Source organism: Ursus maritimus, unplaced genomic scaffold, assembly GCF_017311325.1.
Source record: "Ursus maritimus isolate PB19 unplaced genomic scaffold, ASM1731132v1 scaffold_26, whole genome shotgun sequence".
Taxonomy (NCBI): Eukaryota; Metazoa; Chordata; class Mammalia; order Carnivora; family Ursidae; genus Ursus; species Ursus maritimus.
Window position 1 is genome coordinate 14,868,109 of NW_024425119.1, and position 15,700 is coordinate 14,883,808.

At 37.7% G+C, this 15,700-nt stretch overlaps 1 protein-coding gene across 4 annotated transcripts in view; it reads right to left on the reverse strand.

The window, feature by feature from the left end:
* Window positions 1–15,700, reverse strand: part of EPS8 (epidermal growth factor receptor pathway substrate 8) — a 175,094-nt gene that overhangs the window by 7,515 nt on the left and 151,879 nt on the right. For all 4 annotated transcript variants that reach the window (XM_008707049.2, XM_008707050.2, XM_008707047.2 and 1 more), the window contains 3 exons: window positions 13,099–13,207; window positions 12,421–12,564; window positions 3,280–3,502 (listed from right to left, as the gene is read on the reverse strand). In XM_008707049.2, the coding sequence (XP_008705271.1) occupies window positions 3,280–3,502; window positions 12,421–12,564; window positions 13,099–13,207 (476 nt within the window). The remainder of the gene's footprint in view (window positions 1–3,279; window positions 3,503–12,420; window positions 12,565–13,098; window positions 13,208–15,700) is intronic.

The following is a 15,700-nucleotide window of genomic DNA, read 5'->3' on the forward strand; positions in this document are numbered from 1 at the left end:
TTAGCTACTAACTTAGCCACGGCAAGATCATCTCTAGTCCACAGCATGAGCTTCCACGGGAGTACAAAAACCTCTTCGGCTGTGCTCCTCCTTCGGGTTTCCATTTGCAATGTTCTAGCACAGTAAAGAACCGGACTGACTTTACACCTCTTTCTGAAATAACACTTCTGATTACAAAAGATTAAGCCCAAATAAAAGGACTAACATTTCAAAGGAAGTGGAAGAAATGCAAAATACCTAAAGCACTGATATCTTCAAAAGTGATAAAAGGAGAACCTTTTTGAATCTTGCGATAAACCAATTTGAATAGCTTATAGGACCCCCGGCTCCACGCAGCCAGTTGAAGAGGCAACCCTAGTCATTCCAGCAAAAGAATTGTCCTTGTCTCACCCTTGCTACCTGCTAAATTTTAAAAAACAGGCATGTTGACTTTTTTCCTTGTTTATTTTCCTTGTTTTATATTCCTTGTTTTCCTTTTTTTTTTGAGTGAGTATTCACTTTCCAGTTCCTTCCATTTTATTTTTATCAGAAGTCTAGGCAGTAAGCAGAGAATGTAGGAAGCTTTAATAAAAGGCTTATTTTGAGAGAAATCTGGCTATTGACAAATATACATTTAAATATGTTTGTCTGGTTTTACAAGACCGCTGAGAAGCCCCCACATTCATTCAGAAAAACTGTTCTCCAAAAACGTGCTCAGGAAAAAGCTATCATGAAAATAAGTGCTTTATAGAAAGAAATATACTTATTTAACATGAAACTATGCTTCTGAGATATCTTTAAAAGGGAACTTTGTGTAGGTAAATGCAAATTTTTATTATTGTAAAGAAACGAGTACAGATGTTAATTTGGAGAGAGATGTCTATATTTTATATACCAATGTCACCCTTTTATTTATGAAAAACAGATTCAAAAAGGATGAGTCACAATTATCAGGAGAGTTCTCTATCTTTAAAGTATTCAAACTATGCCTCTTTCCCATTAGGTTATTCTTAGTTTCTTAGACTAGGACAAAGAACAAGCTGTCCCAACCCACAGACTGTTCCAAATGGGGACTAGATGCCTATGAACTCTGACCTAGGCCTGGAAGGAGCGTCACAGTGTCAAAGACTACTGTGCTGACGTATCAAAGGAGGGAAATGTTATAAACTTGTGGTAAAAATGAAAAAAAGAACAGTCATTTATGAGAGGGAAATTTTCCTTAGGGAAATCAATAAAAATATTTACAGAACTTTCTCATCTCAAAACTATGTTTTTAAGTGTCTTTGAAAAAAAATAAAAGCATCTTTTAAAAACATACACAAACATTTGAAAAAAATTAGTAGATCATACTTCCACACACACATTCTCACACACGGTTGTTTCTGCTGCACAGTTAATCATTTCTCTAAAGCTGCACTTTTCCATTCCTTTTTGGTAAGGTTGGGATATGGCTAAGAAGGTGGTAAATCAGCTCTACTTTAGGGAAGAAAGTAACATATAAAAGTAGGCTGATGCTTATTGCATTTAGCCAGAATTTCTAGAATAACTAAACAATAATATACATCTCTTCTTTTAAATTTTTTTAAAAAATTTATCAAGAATGACCACAACTGAAGAGATGTGGCTATGATTTACTGAGATAAGAAAAATGTCAGATGAAAATGGGAGTAAAAGGTTCGGTAATTTAGTTTTGAATCTGATCATCCAATCTCAGCTTTAGAGTTAATATCAGGGGATGCCTCGGTGGCTCAGTACATTGAGCGGCTGACTCTTGGTTTCAGCTCAGGTCATGATCTCAGGGTCCTGAGATCGAGGCCCACCAAGGCTCTGTGCTCAGCAGGGAGTCTGCTGGAGATTCTCTCTGCCCCTCTCTCTCTGCCCCTCCCCCCCAAAATAAATAAATATACCTTTAAAAAAATAAAGTTAATAGTTCAGTACTTGTATTTGAATGGCAGAGATGAGATTTGATATGAAGACAAATTTGGGAGTCATTCCTTCTCTACCAATATGGACAATATTAAAAGAAATGGAAATAGATTGATCACTGACAGTAAAAGTAAGTTTATATGGAGGGAAGAATCCAGAACTGAGCCCTAGGAGAAGCCACACTGAAAGAACGAAAGACACCCTTTATACATTCGCACACACACACATACTGAAGAAATACCTTCCTGGCCCTCGTTTTCCAAGAATTTTTACATGTCCAGTAGAGGAAGAGCCAAGTCATCTTATAATACTTCCACAAACATAATTTGAAGAGTAAATAATAAGAAAAAATATCTTAGAATTACCTTCAATTTTCAAATTACCTACAATGCTGTTCAACAGTACAAACAAGGATAATCCAAACTTTGCCACAGTGTCTTTTCTTTTAGCTTTTTAAAATCTGGTTTTCACAGAAATCATTCATGTAACAAATCAAACTTAATGTTACGAACATATAAAGTTGAAGTCTAAATCAAATAAAACCTGAATTTGGAGGGCAAATTTGACACTGGTATTGGCAGGTTGATTGCATTAAGCTGGTATGAGTATGTGTGTGGGGCAAATATGAGGAAGGGGAGCGGGAAAACGATGATGACATTGATGATGATAGCGGCAAATATTTGGACTGCTTAGTATGTGTCATACTGGTCAAAATCAGTCAGAGTTTTTCAACCTCAGCATCACTGACATTTTGGACCAGATAATTCTGTTGGGGGGGGACCGATCTGTTCATTGTAGGATGTTGCTAAACACCTGTGCGATGCCAGTAGCGTCCACCCGACTGTGACCAAACGTCCCTCCAGACAATACCAAATGTTCCCTGCAGGAAGGGGGCACAACTGTCTCTGGGTGAGAATGACTGATCTAAATGATTTCTACGTATTATAACCTCATTAAATCCTCACAATTATCCTATGAAGAAGATGCGATGATTTCCCCCCACATTTCAGACCCTGAAGTACAGAGAGGATTATTAAATTGTTGAAGGTCAATGGCCATCAGTGGTGTTTCACTCTACAAACTCAAGTACGTCTGGCAGCACAGTCTGCATTCAACCCCCACAATATACTGGAATATGTGTAGAAACATACACAATAAAACAGAGAGTGGAGAGAACTTCCTGTTTCTTAGAATGACTTGAAGGACAAGAAACTGGATGAAAGACTCTGCAATCTATGAAGTCCTGTGCAAGTATAAAGGCCCACTATTTATATTTAATAGTGTTTAATACCAGTAGAACTAACAACATTTTACTTAGCAGTGCTTTTAATTCACAGATGAAACTGCACATTGTTGGCTCCCTGGGAAACTTACGATCCACGGAAAGTTGTTTGTGTCTCTGGTTATCTCGCACAATGCTGCCGCCACTGTCGCTGGAGCTGCTGTTCTGACGGGTTACATTGGCCGGGACCTTTGGCACAGAAACAGGGGCTGGAGTAGAAGGAGGAAGCGGGACGGGAACAGGAGCCGGTGTTGGAGGAGGTGATGGAGCAGAGGGAGTATCCGTTGGTCTGGGACCATACTCCATCCTTTGTTTCTATAAAAAGACAAATAATTCATGTGAAATTGCAAAAATATAAAACCTAGGCTAGGAAAATGGTGTATACCTCGACAGGATATTGTTGGCTGTTTATTTGTAGACTTACCTGCAAATCCATAGCACACACCCACCCCCTCCAATCCTATATGATACAATGATCATTAAAAATCATCTTTTAAATATTCTCCATTATTTGTTCAAATTCAAAATGTAAATTAAGAAGTCAAAAAGATACACCAATAGCAAATAGTAGTATAATAATAGTAATAAATGTCAAAAAATAAAATTTGAACTTGGAATCACACAAGACCAAGGTAGGTCAAAAGATTTCTGATTATTTTTTAATTTCCATCAATATTAACGTCTAATTGCACTGGAAGTTTAAAATATCAATAACATAAAGCATTACTTACTCTTTAGTTTAAAAGTATGCTACATTAAATAATATTTAATTATGCTGTTTCCATGTAGTTTGTTAAGAAAAAGGGTACTATCTCAGTAGATAAAAGGACTATGCTTAAAAATACATAATTTTTAAATGCTGTTAATTTTTTCAAGTCATAACGCTTTCTGCCACCGTCTTCATGTCAACTTATAAAAATCAGAAACTTTCCTTGTTAAACAGGAATGCTGTGGGGCAGGTGGTGGTTAGTAACAGTATGGTCTTTAAATGTTCATGACTGCGACTTGAAAACAGCTATTGAAAAAAGTCCACGTGAGAATTTGCTTTTAAAAAGCTGAATACGTTAAAATACACAATAACTTTCAGTAATTTTTTAAATCATGATTGTTAGGCTATTAGAAAACTGTATTTTTGTATATTCCCCATTAAACTACACAGAAGAGTTAAAACTTTATAAACGCAATGATTTTAACTAATAGATAATTGCATTATAATAAGTTCCAAATTCTCAAAAGGCAGTTTTTGGGTTGTTTTGTTTTGGTTTGTTTTTGGTGTTTTTTGGTAGAATCTAAGATACAGAACAATGATTTATAATTTAGGCAAAGTTTAGATACTGCACCGGCACAATTTTAATTATGCTAAAATTCAAGATTAGCAGAAAAAACTTGCAGAGGCAGGCCTTTTGGTAATCTGGTCCTTTGGTTAGAACAGTATTTACTTTTAATTCCTAAATTGGCCCAAATATAAGGTGACATTGATTTTAGAAGAAGCCTCCCCGATTTCCACAGAGATGAAAAACATAAAAATACACAACACACACACCATTTTAAAATTAAATCATTACTAAAAACATAACAAAACAAACAAAAACCAACCAAAAATCACAGTTGCCTTCACAGCAAATGCGTAACACCTGTGGAAACCGGTGTAGGAAGAAACCCTGGTTCTTCTCTTTCTTGAAAGACTACCACTCACCAGCCAGTGGGGTGAAGAAGGTGGGAAGGGAATAAAGCAGACAGGAAAAGAGAAGTGAAAGAAGGGTCTGTAATGCTACTAGATACTGGAGAGAGGAGGACAGAAGGGGGAAGGAAATAGGGGGGGAGGAATAGAGGGTAAGATTCATAAGAGCTCTCCATGAAGTTAGACGGGACAGAAAGAGAGACTGCTGACCCTCTCAGCACTGGAGGCCTAAAAACATTCCTAATATATTCAATAATAGAGTTTCATTATTATTATTTCCCACAAAACAATATTCCTATATTTGGGCCAATAAGATATTTAAAAGCAACCAAAATACAGCAAATATCACCAAAATGTTATACTTAGCACACACCAAAGTCCTATCATTAATGTACATGCAATGTTCCCTCGACAAGAATATCCTTTGAGTGTAGTTTCATAAAGGGTTAGTGAATTCTCTCAGTAGGATCTCAAAAGTGTCAGTTTAAATTACTGCTCTTAAAGCTTAAACAAACAAAAAATGCTATCAGCCCTGCTCTCCACGACGTGATTCATATCTCCTGCTCCTAAAAACCAGAGTGGCTAGTGTTTTGCTATCCATCAAATAATACTGTGAAGAATGGGCTACGCTGTGTGTGACTGTCCCCATCGAGCCTGAAACAGGCTCACCAAATCTCGTGCCTCATCTCATCCATCTGGCATTGCTGGATCGTGCAACCTGAGCTGTATAACCAAACAGAGCAAGGCGCTTAAGACATACGTATTTGATTAAAGAGAAACCATACGAAAACTTGTCATGAATTTGCTTGCATATGTTCCCCTTTTCTAGGTCCTTTCTTCCTGCCTCATGTTTTCAACCCGTGGAATGAAAAGGGGGAGAAGCGTTGCCTCGAATCATTAGAACCTGACCTGAAACCCCAACCAAGGCAGCTTGTCTGTGGAAACTGACTGGTCATTCTTGGTGCGGAGGAACCAGAGCCCGTATTGGCTCCTGAAACCACTATTCTGTGGCCCTCCCAATCTCCTTCACGCGCCTGTACCTACCACCCAGCTACTGCTCCTGCCTTCATGATTTGTCTCGTGGTCATTTTTGCCTGGGGGTGGATCCAAATCGATGGCTCCCCAATATATGGGAAGTCTTGCAGAGCGGAACTACACCCTCAACTCTCCTCTCCCGAACCACGTGCTGAAGCTCTAAATCCTGCCCCCCCAACATCTTGACCAAACTCTTCCTGGTTTGCCCGGGACTTTCCCAGTATTAGCACTGAAAGTCCCACGTCCTTAAACCCCTCCGTGGTGAGCACACCAGCATGACTGGTCACCTATATGGACCAACTTCTGTGGGACTGTCGCCCTCTTAACTCTTGCCTTTTATCTCCCAGAAATATATTTAACGTTCTGTTTTTAAAAAAAATCTTTGTCTTTGGTTTCTCTGAAAGGAGTCAGAATTACTAGACCCCATGGCAAATCTACTTTCTTATCGATAATTAAGGCAGAATGAGTCACTTTTCTTTAGCCACTTAAGCTGAAATTCTCTAGGATTAAAGAAAGTTATGTAGAGATAAGCTCCTGATTTGTGCAAGATACTGCTCCAGAGGGGAAGTTATGCAAGCAAGCCCGACAAAGCCGATGAAATGAAACTGTTCTTAAAAATTTAACCTACACATTTTTCCTCTAAATTTGGTTTCTTTGGAACTCTGCAGTGGGGAAAAAAAAAAAAAGGCACAGCTGGAACATTTGGAGGGTGTTAAGTTCAGAAACCGAATCCAAGAAATGATATTAAAAAGAAGTGCCATGAGGGAACAAATGTGGGTTACCTCTGACAGCTCGCCAAGTAATTGCTATTAGGAAAATGGAGCAAATCACATCAAATGAGAAAATTAACACAGGAGATGGAACTATAATAATATCAGATACAATTCACATCAAGTATCAGAACGCGTGAGCAAATTAGTTGTTGACAGTAAAATTACCTGCCCACAAATCAACCAGTGAAGGTGCTTGTAAATATATAATTTCCAATATCCTTCTCTAGCCATGGAAAACAAATTATATAGAATCATGCTACAGTGTAAACAGTATGGAGTATTTCAGTAACTATTTGTATATTAGAGTACTGTGTTTTTAAAATATTAAGATAGGTTCATTTTATTCTGATAGCTTATAAAGAATACAATTAGAGCAGATTAAATATAAGGCTAATTCCTGTTTAAAAGCTGACTTTACAAAAGGAAATATATATCATGGTGTGTTTTAGTGAGCTTTAGATTTAAACTTGTAAGCAGTGTAAAACACAATCTATCTATCTATCTAGAGAGAGAGAGAGAGGGAGAGGGAGAAGACTATTCAAATTATTACAAGAAATACTTGGGAAAATGTCAACACATGAGGCAGAGTAAAAAGCATCCTTATCTAAAAACCATGCCTCTAATTAAAGATGAATAGAATGTTCTGAGATTAATTTTAAAAAACACATTTTAAAAAACTGAATATTATCAGGAAGCTGGTCTGCTGGAATGAATATGAAAACATCTTTAGTAAAATGGTCACTGTCTGTCTAGCAGTATCTGAATTATCTGGACTGAGCTTGAAAAACAGAGCATTCATAACACGGGGTGAAATTAGTACTGCCAGTGGTTTAAAACTCACCCGCGGGAAATATTTCCGTTTCTAATTTAGGGCTATTTAAACATGCATAGAAAAAAATACCAGAAGTTTATATCTAGACTGGACTGTGGAGATGGTGAAAGTTGTCAACCCCCTCCATTTCACAGCTGAGCAAACTAGAGCACAGAAAAATAAAATGCTTTAATATCACGCAGCTAGTTAGTGACAGAACCAGGACTAGAATCCTGGACTATCAATATCCAGATTGGGGCCTTTTCCGCACTATCGCAGTATCTCTTCCTAGGAAACAAAGACGGGAAACTTTCTGTTTAATTCACAGGACCGTAATGACCAGATAATCCTAATTATTTGTTCCTTGGCAGGTAAGAGTAGCTACAATATTTAATAAGCACACAGACTTAATAATTAATGATAAATGAAAGACGTCTTCAGTGAAGCCTTTGAGTGCACCAGAAATAACAGCAGGGAGGGGTTAGTTTCTGTTCTCATAGAGCAAGAGAGTCTACGTGGGCAAAAAGGTACTGTGAACAGTCACAGTGCAAGAGGTCTGGCAATCAAGTCAAAAGAAATATCAGGGGGGCGCCTGGGTGGCACAGTCGTTGAGCGTCTGCCTTCGGCTCAGGGCGTGATCCCAGCGTTCTGGGATCGAGCCCCACATCAGGCTCCTCCCCTGAGAGCCTACTTCTTCCTCTCCCACTCCCCCTGCTTGTGTTCCCTCTCTCGCTGGCTGTCTCTGTCAAATAAATAAATAAATAAAATCTTAAAAAAAAAAAAAAAGGAAATATCAGGAAACTTTATGTGGCAAGTAGATTCCAGATGGGGAGAAAGCACCCTGGATATCGACCTGTTGCCCAGCTAAACTACAACCAAGTCCTAGAATGCTCTACAACACAGTTTTTATCAACAGGTATGTCATTTATCTTCATTTCTCCACAATCTCTCACAAGCACCCACTTCCTTTTCCCTGTGGCTTCATTAAATCTTTTTTTCATGTTCCCTATCTTTCATTAATTCTTCATGACCTCCCTCCTTTTTATTTTTAAAATTTTGTGGAACCCATGGGGGAAACACATTAGGTGGGAATGGCAGTCTTTACAGAGCTGTTAAAAATCACTCCAACTGTGAGGATATTAAACAACCCAGACTCTCAGGGACACGAGGTGGCAGTTCAACACCTACGGACTTGTGCTGCCAGCTGCCAGCATGCCCGCTATCAGAAGAGACTCTCCAACCCACACTAGGTGAACAACCACAGCAAGGGCTGCTCCTGCGCCCCCGCCCAGGGACCGCCATTAGTCTTCACAGGAAACACGGGGGTGTGAAAAAGGAAGAGTCATAACCCTGTGCATTTTTAAAACGTTGGTGGCTTATAGGTGTTCCAGGGAACAGTTTACAGCTAACTCCCTTATTCCCACCATCCACAAAATGCCTACTTTCTAAGTAAACTGTGTACCTTGGATTATTTTCCTAAATGATGAAAACAGTGAAAGAACTGATGAAATCCAAGGAATTGATGGGTAAGGCAGAAATCCCATTCTGAGGATGGTAACTATCAGATTAACTTTTGTCACAGTACAATGCATGGTAAAGCTGTTCTGAGAAAATGTTCCTGAAGCAATCGTGTAGTGAAAACCATATGTATATACAACATGAGAAAACAATCTTTTCTAAGCCTGACTCCCCACGGGCTCTGAATCCAGAGTTCGGGGTCCCAGTTCGGGCTTCTCGCAGCTGTCTAACTGCGGGTGACTTACTTTTTCATACCCTAGTTTCTTCATATATAAAATGTGCCTGGCTTCATAAGACTTGCTGTGGGAATTAAACGAATACTGGTGAAGTCCTTAAGCAATGCCTGGCCCATAGCATGAGCACTGACCACTGGCCGTCTCTACTTTGGAGGTAATACCATTGCTGTCTGTGGATGTGAACGGAGCTAAAGCAATCCATCACTACGTATCTTTCTGCAGCACAGTACAGGGATCTAAAACGTTTTTGCAAGATGTGGTTTCTTTAAATCCCTTCAAAATTTTGATCTCAGTGAATAGAAGATACCAGGGGGAAAGTGTGTCATCCATTTCTGAGGGGAGAGAGGGTCACTGCTCGTAATACTCTAAGCACAAAGGAGCAAAGCCTGGCAGACGGTTGGAGGTTCCGATTCCAGACGGCAGGCTTTTAACGGAGGATGTGCTCAGTGCTAGGCTTTCTGTCTTCCTTTTCATCAAATGCAAGCTCCTGGCACTCAATAAATATTTGGGAGGTGAATGAATGAAGCGATAAATAAGACAGAATTGCTTCTGGTGTGTCTGTAATCCAGTGGAGTTCTGTAAGCCTAGGGGGTTAGGGTCACTGCAATCTACACTTACGGTGGTACCTTTATTATCATTTCGAAATAAGCCACAGAGTTTTTCTTTAGATATTTTAGGTAAAGGTGACTGATAACACTGTTATTACAGATAGAAAATGACTGGCATATATTTCTAAGGATGCTCTTCTTTTCCAGCTTACTTTAGTCATTCTGTGTGTGTTTGTTACAAATGCCTTGAGAAGAGGAATTCTTTTAGAGTAGGATTTATGCCAGATAGCAGATTGTCAAGCCTACTTATTAACACTTTACAAGATTTTGGTGGTTTTGTTGGGCTCAGCCCAAAGTTTTCAGGAGCTGTTAGAAAAGAAACTGTTTTTAATAAAACCTTTTAAAAGTAGGGCTCTTAACCTAAACTCACAAACACACACACACACACACACACACACACAGCTTCTATAAGATTTCTACATGCATCACTGTATTCAGAGCTGCATCCAGGAATTTTTAGAAGACTGTCAGATAGTGTTGAAAAGTTCAAAAGGAAACAGCCCAAACAGGGAATAACCACACACATTTCTATTTACATAAAGTAGCAAAACAAATCCCTGAAACTTGTGAGCACTTAAAAAATTTCTCGGTTGTGCCAAAGTTGACAAAAATATAAGATGAGGCTCTGTTCAAGAAAAGAGGGATAGATTTTATGCTCTCAAAAAGGACTCTACTTACCTAGGATATGTATTAATAGTTTTGTTTCCGTTTTAAACAGAAGCAACCATTAAACAAACGTAAACTGATAGCTCAGGCCAAGAGTCAGAATTGAAGATAAAGACAAGACTGCACGTAAACAGGCAAAGGTAAAAGAGGTTAAATTCATTAGGAAATCTCAGGCAGGAGAAAAGACTTAAAATTGATATTATTTGCAAGTTTTAGGGATTGTATCAGATTTGCTTATTCTTAGCACCAGTACACACACACACACAGAGCCCACACACAAACTTGAATAATTGTTTTTTAACTCAAAAATATAAACCTTGGCTTCTGTTCATAGGCAGCATCTAGGGATCTTGTTTGTGAACAGTGTTTCTTATAGATTCTCACAAGCTAATTGCTAAAAACATTCCAGAAGTTCGAAGGGTATACACTGTTTCACCATTTTAGGTACACACTCTTTCACACTGTTTACGGCATTTGGTCTAAATCTCTACAGGAAAGAATGTAAAGAACTGGCATTTATAAACCAGGCAGGAGCCTAAGTTATGTCAGGTAACCACATCTCAAAATCAGAAAAGAATTTAGGAAAAAAAAAGGTATTCAGACTAAGTTAGAAAATGCACTTCAAAAATCCACAGGAAATGGAGCAGACCGTACCTTGAATAACTCAAACTCCTTCTTTGGCATCAACAGCTAATGACAAATGATGAACATTAATTAAGCACATAATACATACACACATCGGACCAGCCAAAACAAGCACAGCAAACAGAGTTTCCACAGATATCACTTTATCAGGATATGTAAATTGTACACGAATTCTTTATTTTCAAAGTTTGCTTGACTCTTGAATTCTAATGAGGCCAAAAGTCCCACTAGATAAGTACAGGACCCGCGCTCTACTCGAATGCCATGAGGAGCCAAAAGTAACTAAGTGAAAGGTCGTGGCAGTAGGAGTATGATTGCAATTCTAGGTTTGGACAATCTGTGTCTTACTGAGCCTAGACCTGGCACGAAAATTAACTGTGTATTTATTCTATATAGCTTCTACTCAAATCTATGATGTTCTTATGGGGTCAGTTGTGATCTGTTGCTCAAGATTCTGAGAATTAAAATAATTCTTGCTGGGGGCATGATATAGAAGCCACCACAGCTTCATAGGCTGTGCAGGAGCTGGTCCCTCCATTCGGCCTCTGCTAGCAGAGCAGACTCCAGAGATCCTGTCACAGGTCGAAAATCCCCAGGGTTTAACAGTGAGTGAGTTCAGAAGTTGGGGTGAAAGAGATACCCAGGGTCACCAAAGTCCTAAAAATGTAGTGTATCACTCAAAACTTATTTAGGATCAAGGAGAGAGAGCCTGAACTACCTACCCTATATCATAAGTGTATTTTAATCATAAAATCAAGATAGGAAGACGCATGTGTTAGTGTCAGGTGAGAAGAGTGCAAGTTCAAGGTTAGTCAGTGGTGGAACATTTAAGAGAATGAGGGCAAAGGATGGTAGAGATGAGCTGCTGGATACTCCAGCCACTGTCACAGTCCCACCCTCTATCAGGAGGAAGCTCCTGGATAGGAAGGCTCTGGGCAAGAGTGAAGAGGCAGAAATACTACTCTCCACATGTCAGAAGCATTGTAGGGTGGGGGGAAAATAGCATTCAGAGAAACAGTCACTTACTGGCAAATATTTTGAGCAATTTTCTGAAGAAATAAATCAGAAAAAAATATATATATAATTCTTCCCTATATCTCTCACCACTGCCCCTCAAGTACCCTACGAAAAAACTATACAAATTATACAGCAAATTAAGTCCCAAAATGATTAATACACAACAGGTATTAAAATCCCACTGAAAAGTGATGAATTTGAAAGTTTATAAAAGTTAAATTTTTGCTAAAAAATCATAAATACCTGTATGGTATGTGTGTAAGGTGGATCAGCACGCCCTAATCCTGACTCTGGAGGTCTCACAATATCCAAAATGTTATTTGGCACAAATCCAGAGTCTCCACTCGCATTTCGAACCTTCCACCATTGCTTCCTATCATCCAGGATCTGTCATCATGCAAAAAGATAAAGGCATCATTCCATACCAAAACCAATCTATGGAAGAAATTCAAGAAACTCTTTTCACTTCTAATAAACAGACTTACTATCAACATATTGTGGGTTGAATGATTTCCAGGAGTTACACTAATAATCACTAGTATAGGACAGGTATGGAACCACCGTGATCATTTTCTGAGGTCCTCATTACCTACCAAGAATGTTTAACTATTTGCATTATCTGAAGTACTTATAGATGACTAAGATGACTTGCTTGGAAAGGAGGACAAAGTAAGACAAGAAATCCAACCTCTGTCCTCCACCCCCTCCCCCAGAAAAAGCCAACAAACAAAAAATAAAGCAGCTCCCCTCTAAATAGATCCAGGCACCTATAATATACTTTCATCCTTGATAAAATAAAATAACACTGAAGAATAATTTCTTGACTTCTGCATTTCTTTGAGGAAGGTTCAGATATACATCAAAAGAGGAATACAATAAATCCATTTTATTAAGAGTATAAAAAAGGTAAAATCCTATTACCTCTAAAATATCATCCTTTAGAACTGAGAGCTCACTGTTGTTCCTTGCCACAAAGTCGTACTTGGATTTGGCATATTTCTTGGGTTGTGCTTTGAGTGGATCATAATTTCTATAAAAAGAAAGAGAAATTATCATTCAGCTAGCTCTTCCTAAAGGCTGAAAACAGAAGTAAAACATTAAGGCAAGCTAATTCCTACCAGAAAATATTCTGACAAATTATTTCAAGAGTAGTTTAGCTTATCACATTTCATAGAATATGAGAACTAAAAAAAACTTTGGTGTTCTTACTACTAAAATGAGCGAACTATGGCAAGGGCAAAAATAAATAATGCAAAATCACAAGGTTAGTGGGTACTAAGCCGAAACTAGAATGCAAATCTATGAACTCCTTGTCCATGAAATATACTGGGGTATTGCTTTGTTAATTAGCATTTCTACCATGGAGGAACTAGGACAAAGATCACTGTTAGCATTTTTTATAAAATTAAAGGAGACTGAAGATAATCTCCATGGTGGTAATTTAAATTATATGTTGATTTCACTAACTCAAGCAATGTCTTCAATTCATATTTAAAAATTATGACTAAGTGTCAATTTTTAGGAAAGCTTTGTCTAGTTCGTAAAATGCAAGGAAAGGTACAGATTAAGCAAGACTAATAGCACTTCCTAATTAATTAATTAATTCCCTATAAACTTATTTTAATGGTAAGAATAGATCCAAGAGTCCTATGTTTTTTTAAAAAGAAAACTTTCTTAAAGAACCAAATACTTCCTTTAATCATTAAATGACCATTAATATCAATAATGTCCTGATAATATTTTATTCATTTCAATAATAACTTTAACTGTTTTTTATTAACTTTACTCCCTCTTCTCCTTTGTTTACCTTTCTACATTTCCTTACTCATTTTTACAAGAGAAAAAGCAGAAAGGAACTAAAGATGTTTGTTCATTGTCCCTGTCAAGTGGCCCACGAGGGTCCTCTGGAATACTGAGTCCCAGCAGGGCCAGCATGACAATTGTGGACACAATGTATCATGTCATCACAGGCAATCTGCAACCTCTTAGCAACTCCAGAAGAGTTAAGGGACAATGAAAAAGATGACCCGTAAGCTATGCTATCAACTGGCCATTTTTGATATATTAAAAAATTAGAAAGAGTGAGAAAAGTAACATTATAGCCAAATAATTACTGTATAATAATAATAAAAAAATAATAGTAATTTTAAAAATGTTCCATGGACTTCCCACTCCTATTCCCTAGGTTACATGTTTACATTCTACTTAGATTTCATTTGGGGGGGGGGGATAAAAAAATTCAACCACTTCAAAAGTCAGAAAAGCAGTAATTTCAGTCCTATCTTTCTTCCCTCAAGTTCTTCCCTCCCATCATCTAGAAAACAATCACTATTAATAGAGGGCTGAGTATACTATAACAAAAGGTAGAATAACTCTCTGCCACTGTGTCTCTGAACCAGCGAGTCAAAAAGAAAAGTACGCTCTATTTCTTGAAGTCTTTGTTATCTCGAGTGTCTCAGAGGTGACTGCCTAGCATGCACTTTGTAAAGTGCTTTAGAATGTACGAATCTCCATAGTTTAGTTTCTTGTTCTCTACAGATTAAATTTAGCTATGATATTTACCATAGTAATCAATCTGAAAATCATACTTTGTAATTTTTCATATATATGAAAGTTTCTTAAGAGATCTGTAATGTATCAAAACATATGGTTTTGGAGTAATAAATATGCACTTGATAGAGAGCAGACCTGGAGGCGGCAATGATCCGAGACATCTCTAAAACACAAACTGCTTTTGGAGAGCAGTAACCTATAATCCGTCAAAGGTGAGGGCTCTAAATTCAACAGGTGGTTTACCTAACAGCGTGGTAAGGTTCACTGAAGAGTGACTACTTCGCATGGCATTTACTGAGTTCCAGGAATGTAACAGAGTTTAGGGTAATAAAAGTTATTATAAAAGCAAATTCCAAAAAAGGGAAAAGAAAATATTAGGATGAGTAAGAAGTTAGTCAAGAAGAATTTCAATGAAATAATTTTTAAACTTCAAAAATAATTTTCACGTATTAGCTACTAAAAATTGAATCTATAATTAAAACTTATTTCATATGTTGGCATTTTCAAAATGTATTATTCATTGCTGACTTTATACTCAATATAATATGTTACTGGTGTCCTTAGAGTAATATCTGTAAAATTTCCACACCAATTACTTAAGTACTACCTCTGTTATCATTCCTAAAAAATCAAACATTTTAAATTCCATCTTCTTTAGATTCTATTAAGAAAAAAAATATAGTGAGAAGAAGGAAAAGGAATACAACACTCATGAGTTGGCGAGGCTTTGTCTCTACCCCACTTCATCTGAATGACCATTCTCCCGTATTTTTTTCACTTCCTTTTCTTTCTCTTTTGTAGACGGGTTGGCCACAATGTCAGCCTCATTCGCAGAGGCTGGAAAACGAGACTGAAGAAGTGAACCTACTCTTTTTTGCCTTTACTTCTCTCCCATCTCAATTCTCCAGCCTTGCCCATACTGAATTTTTTTCAAGAGTGAAACTATGGGAAAATAAATGAAATATAAAAC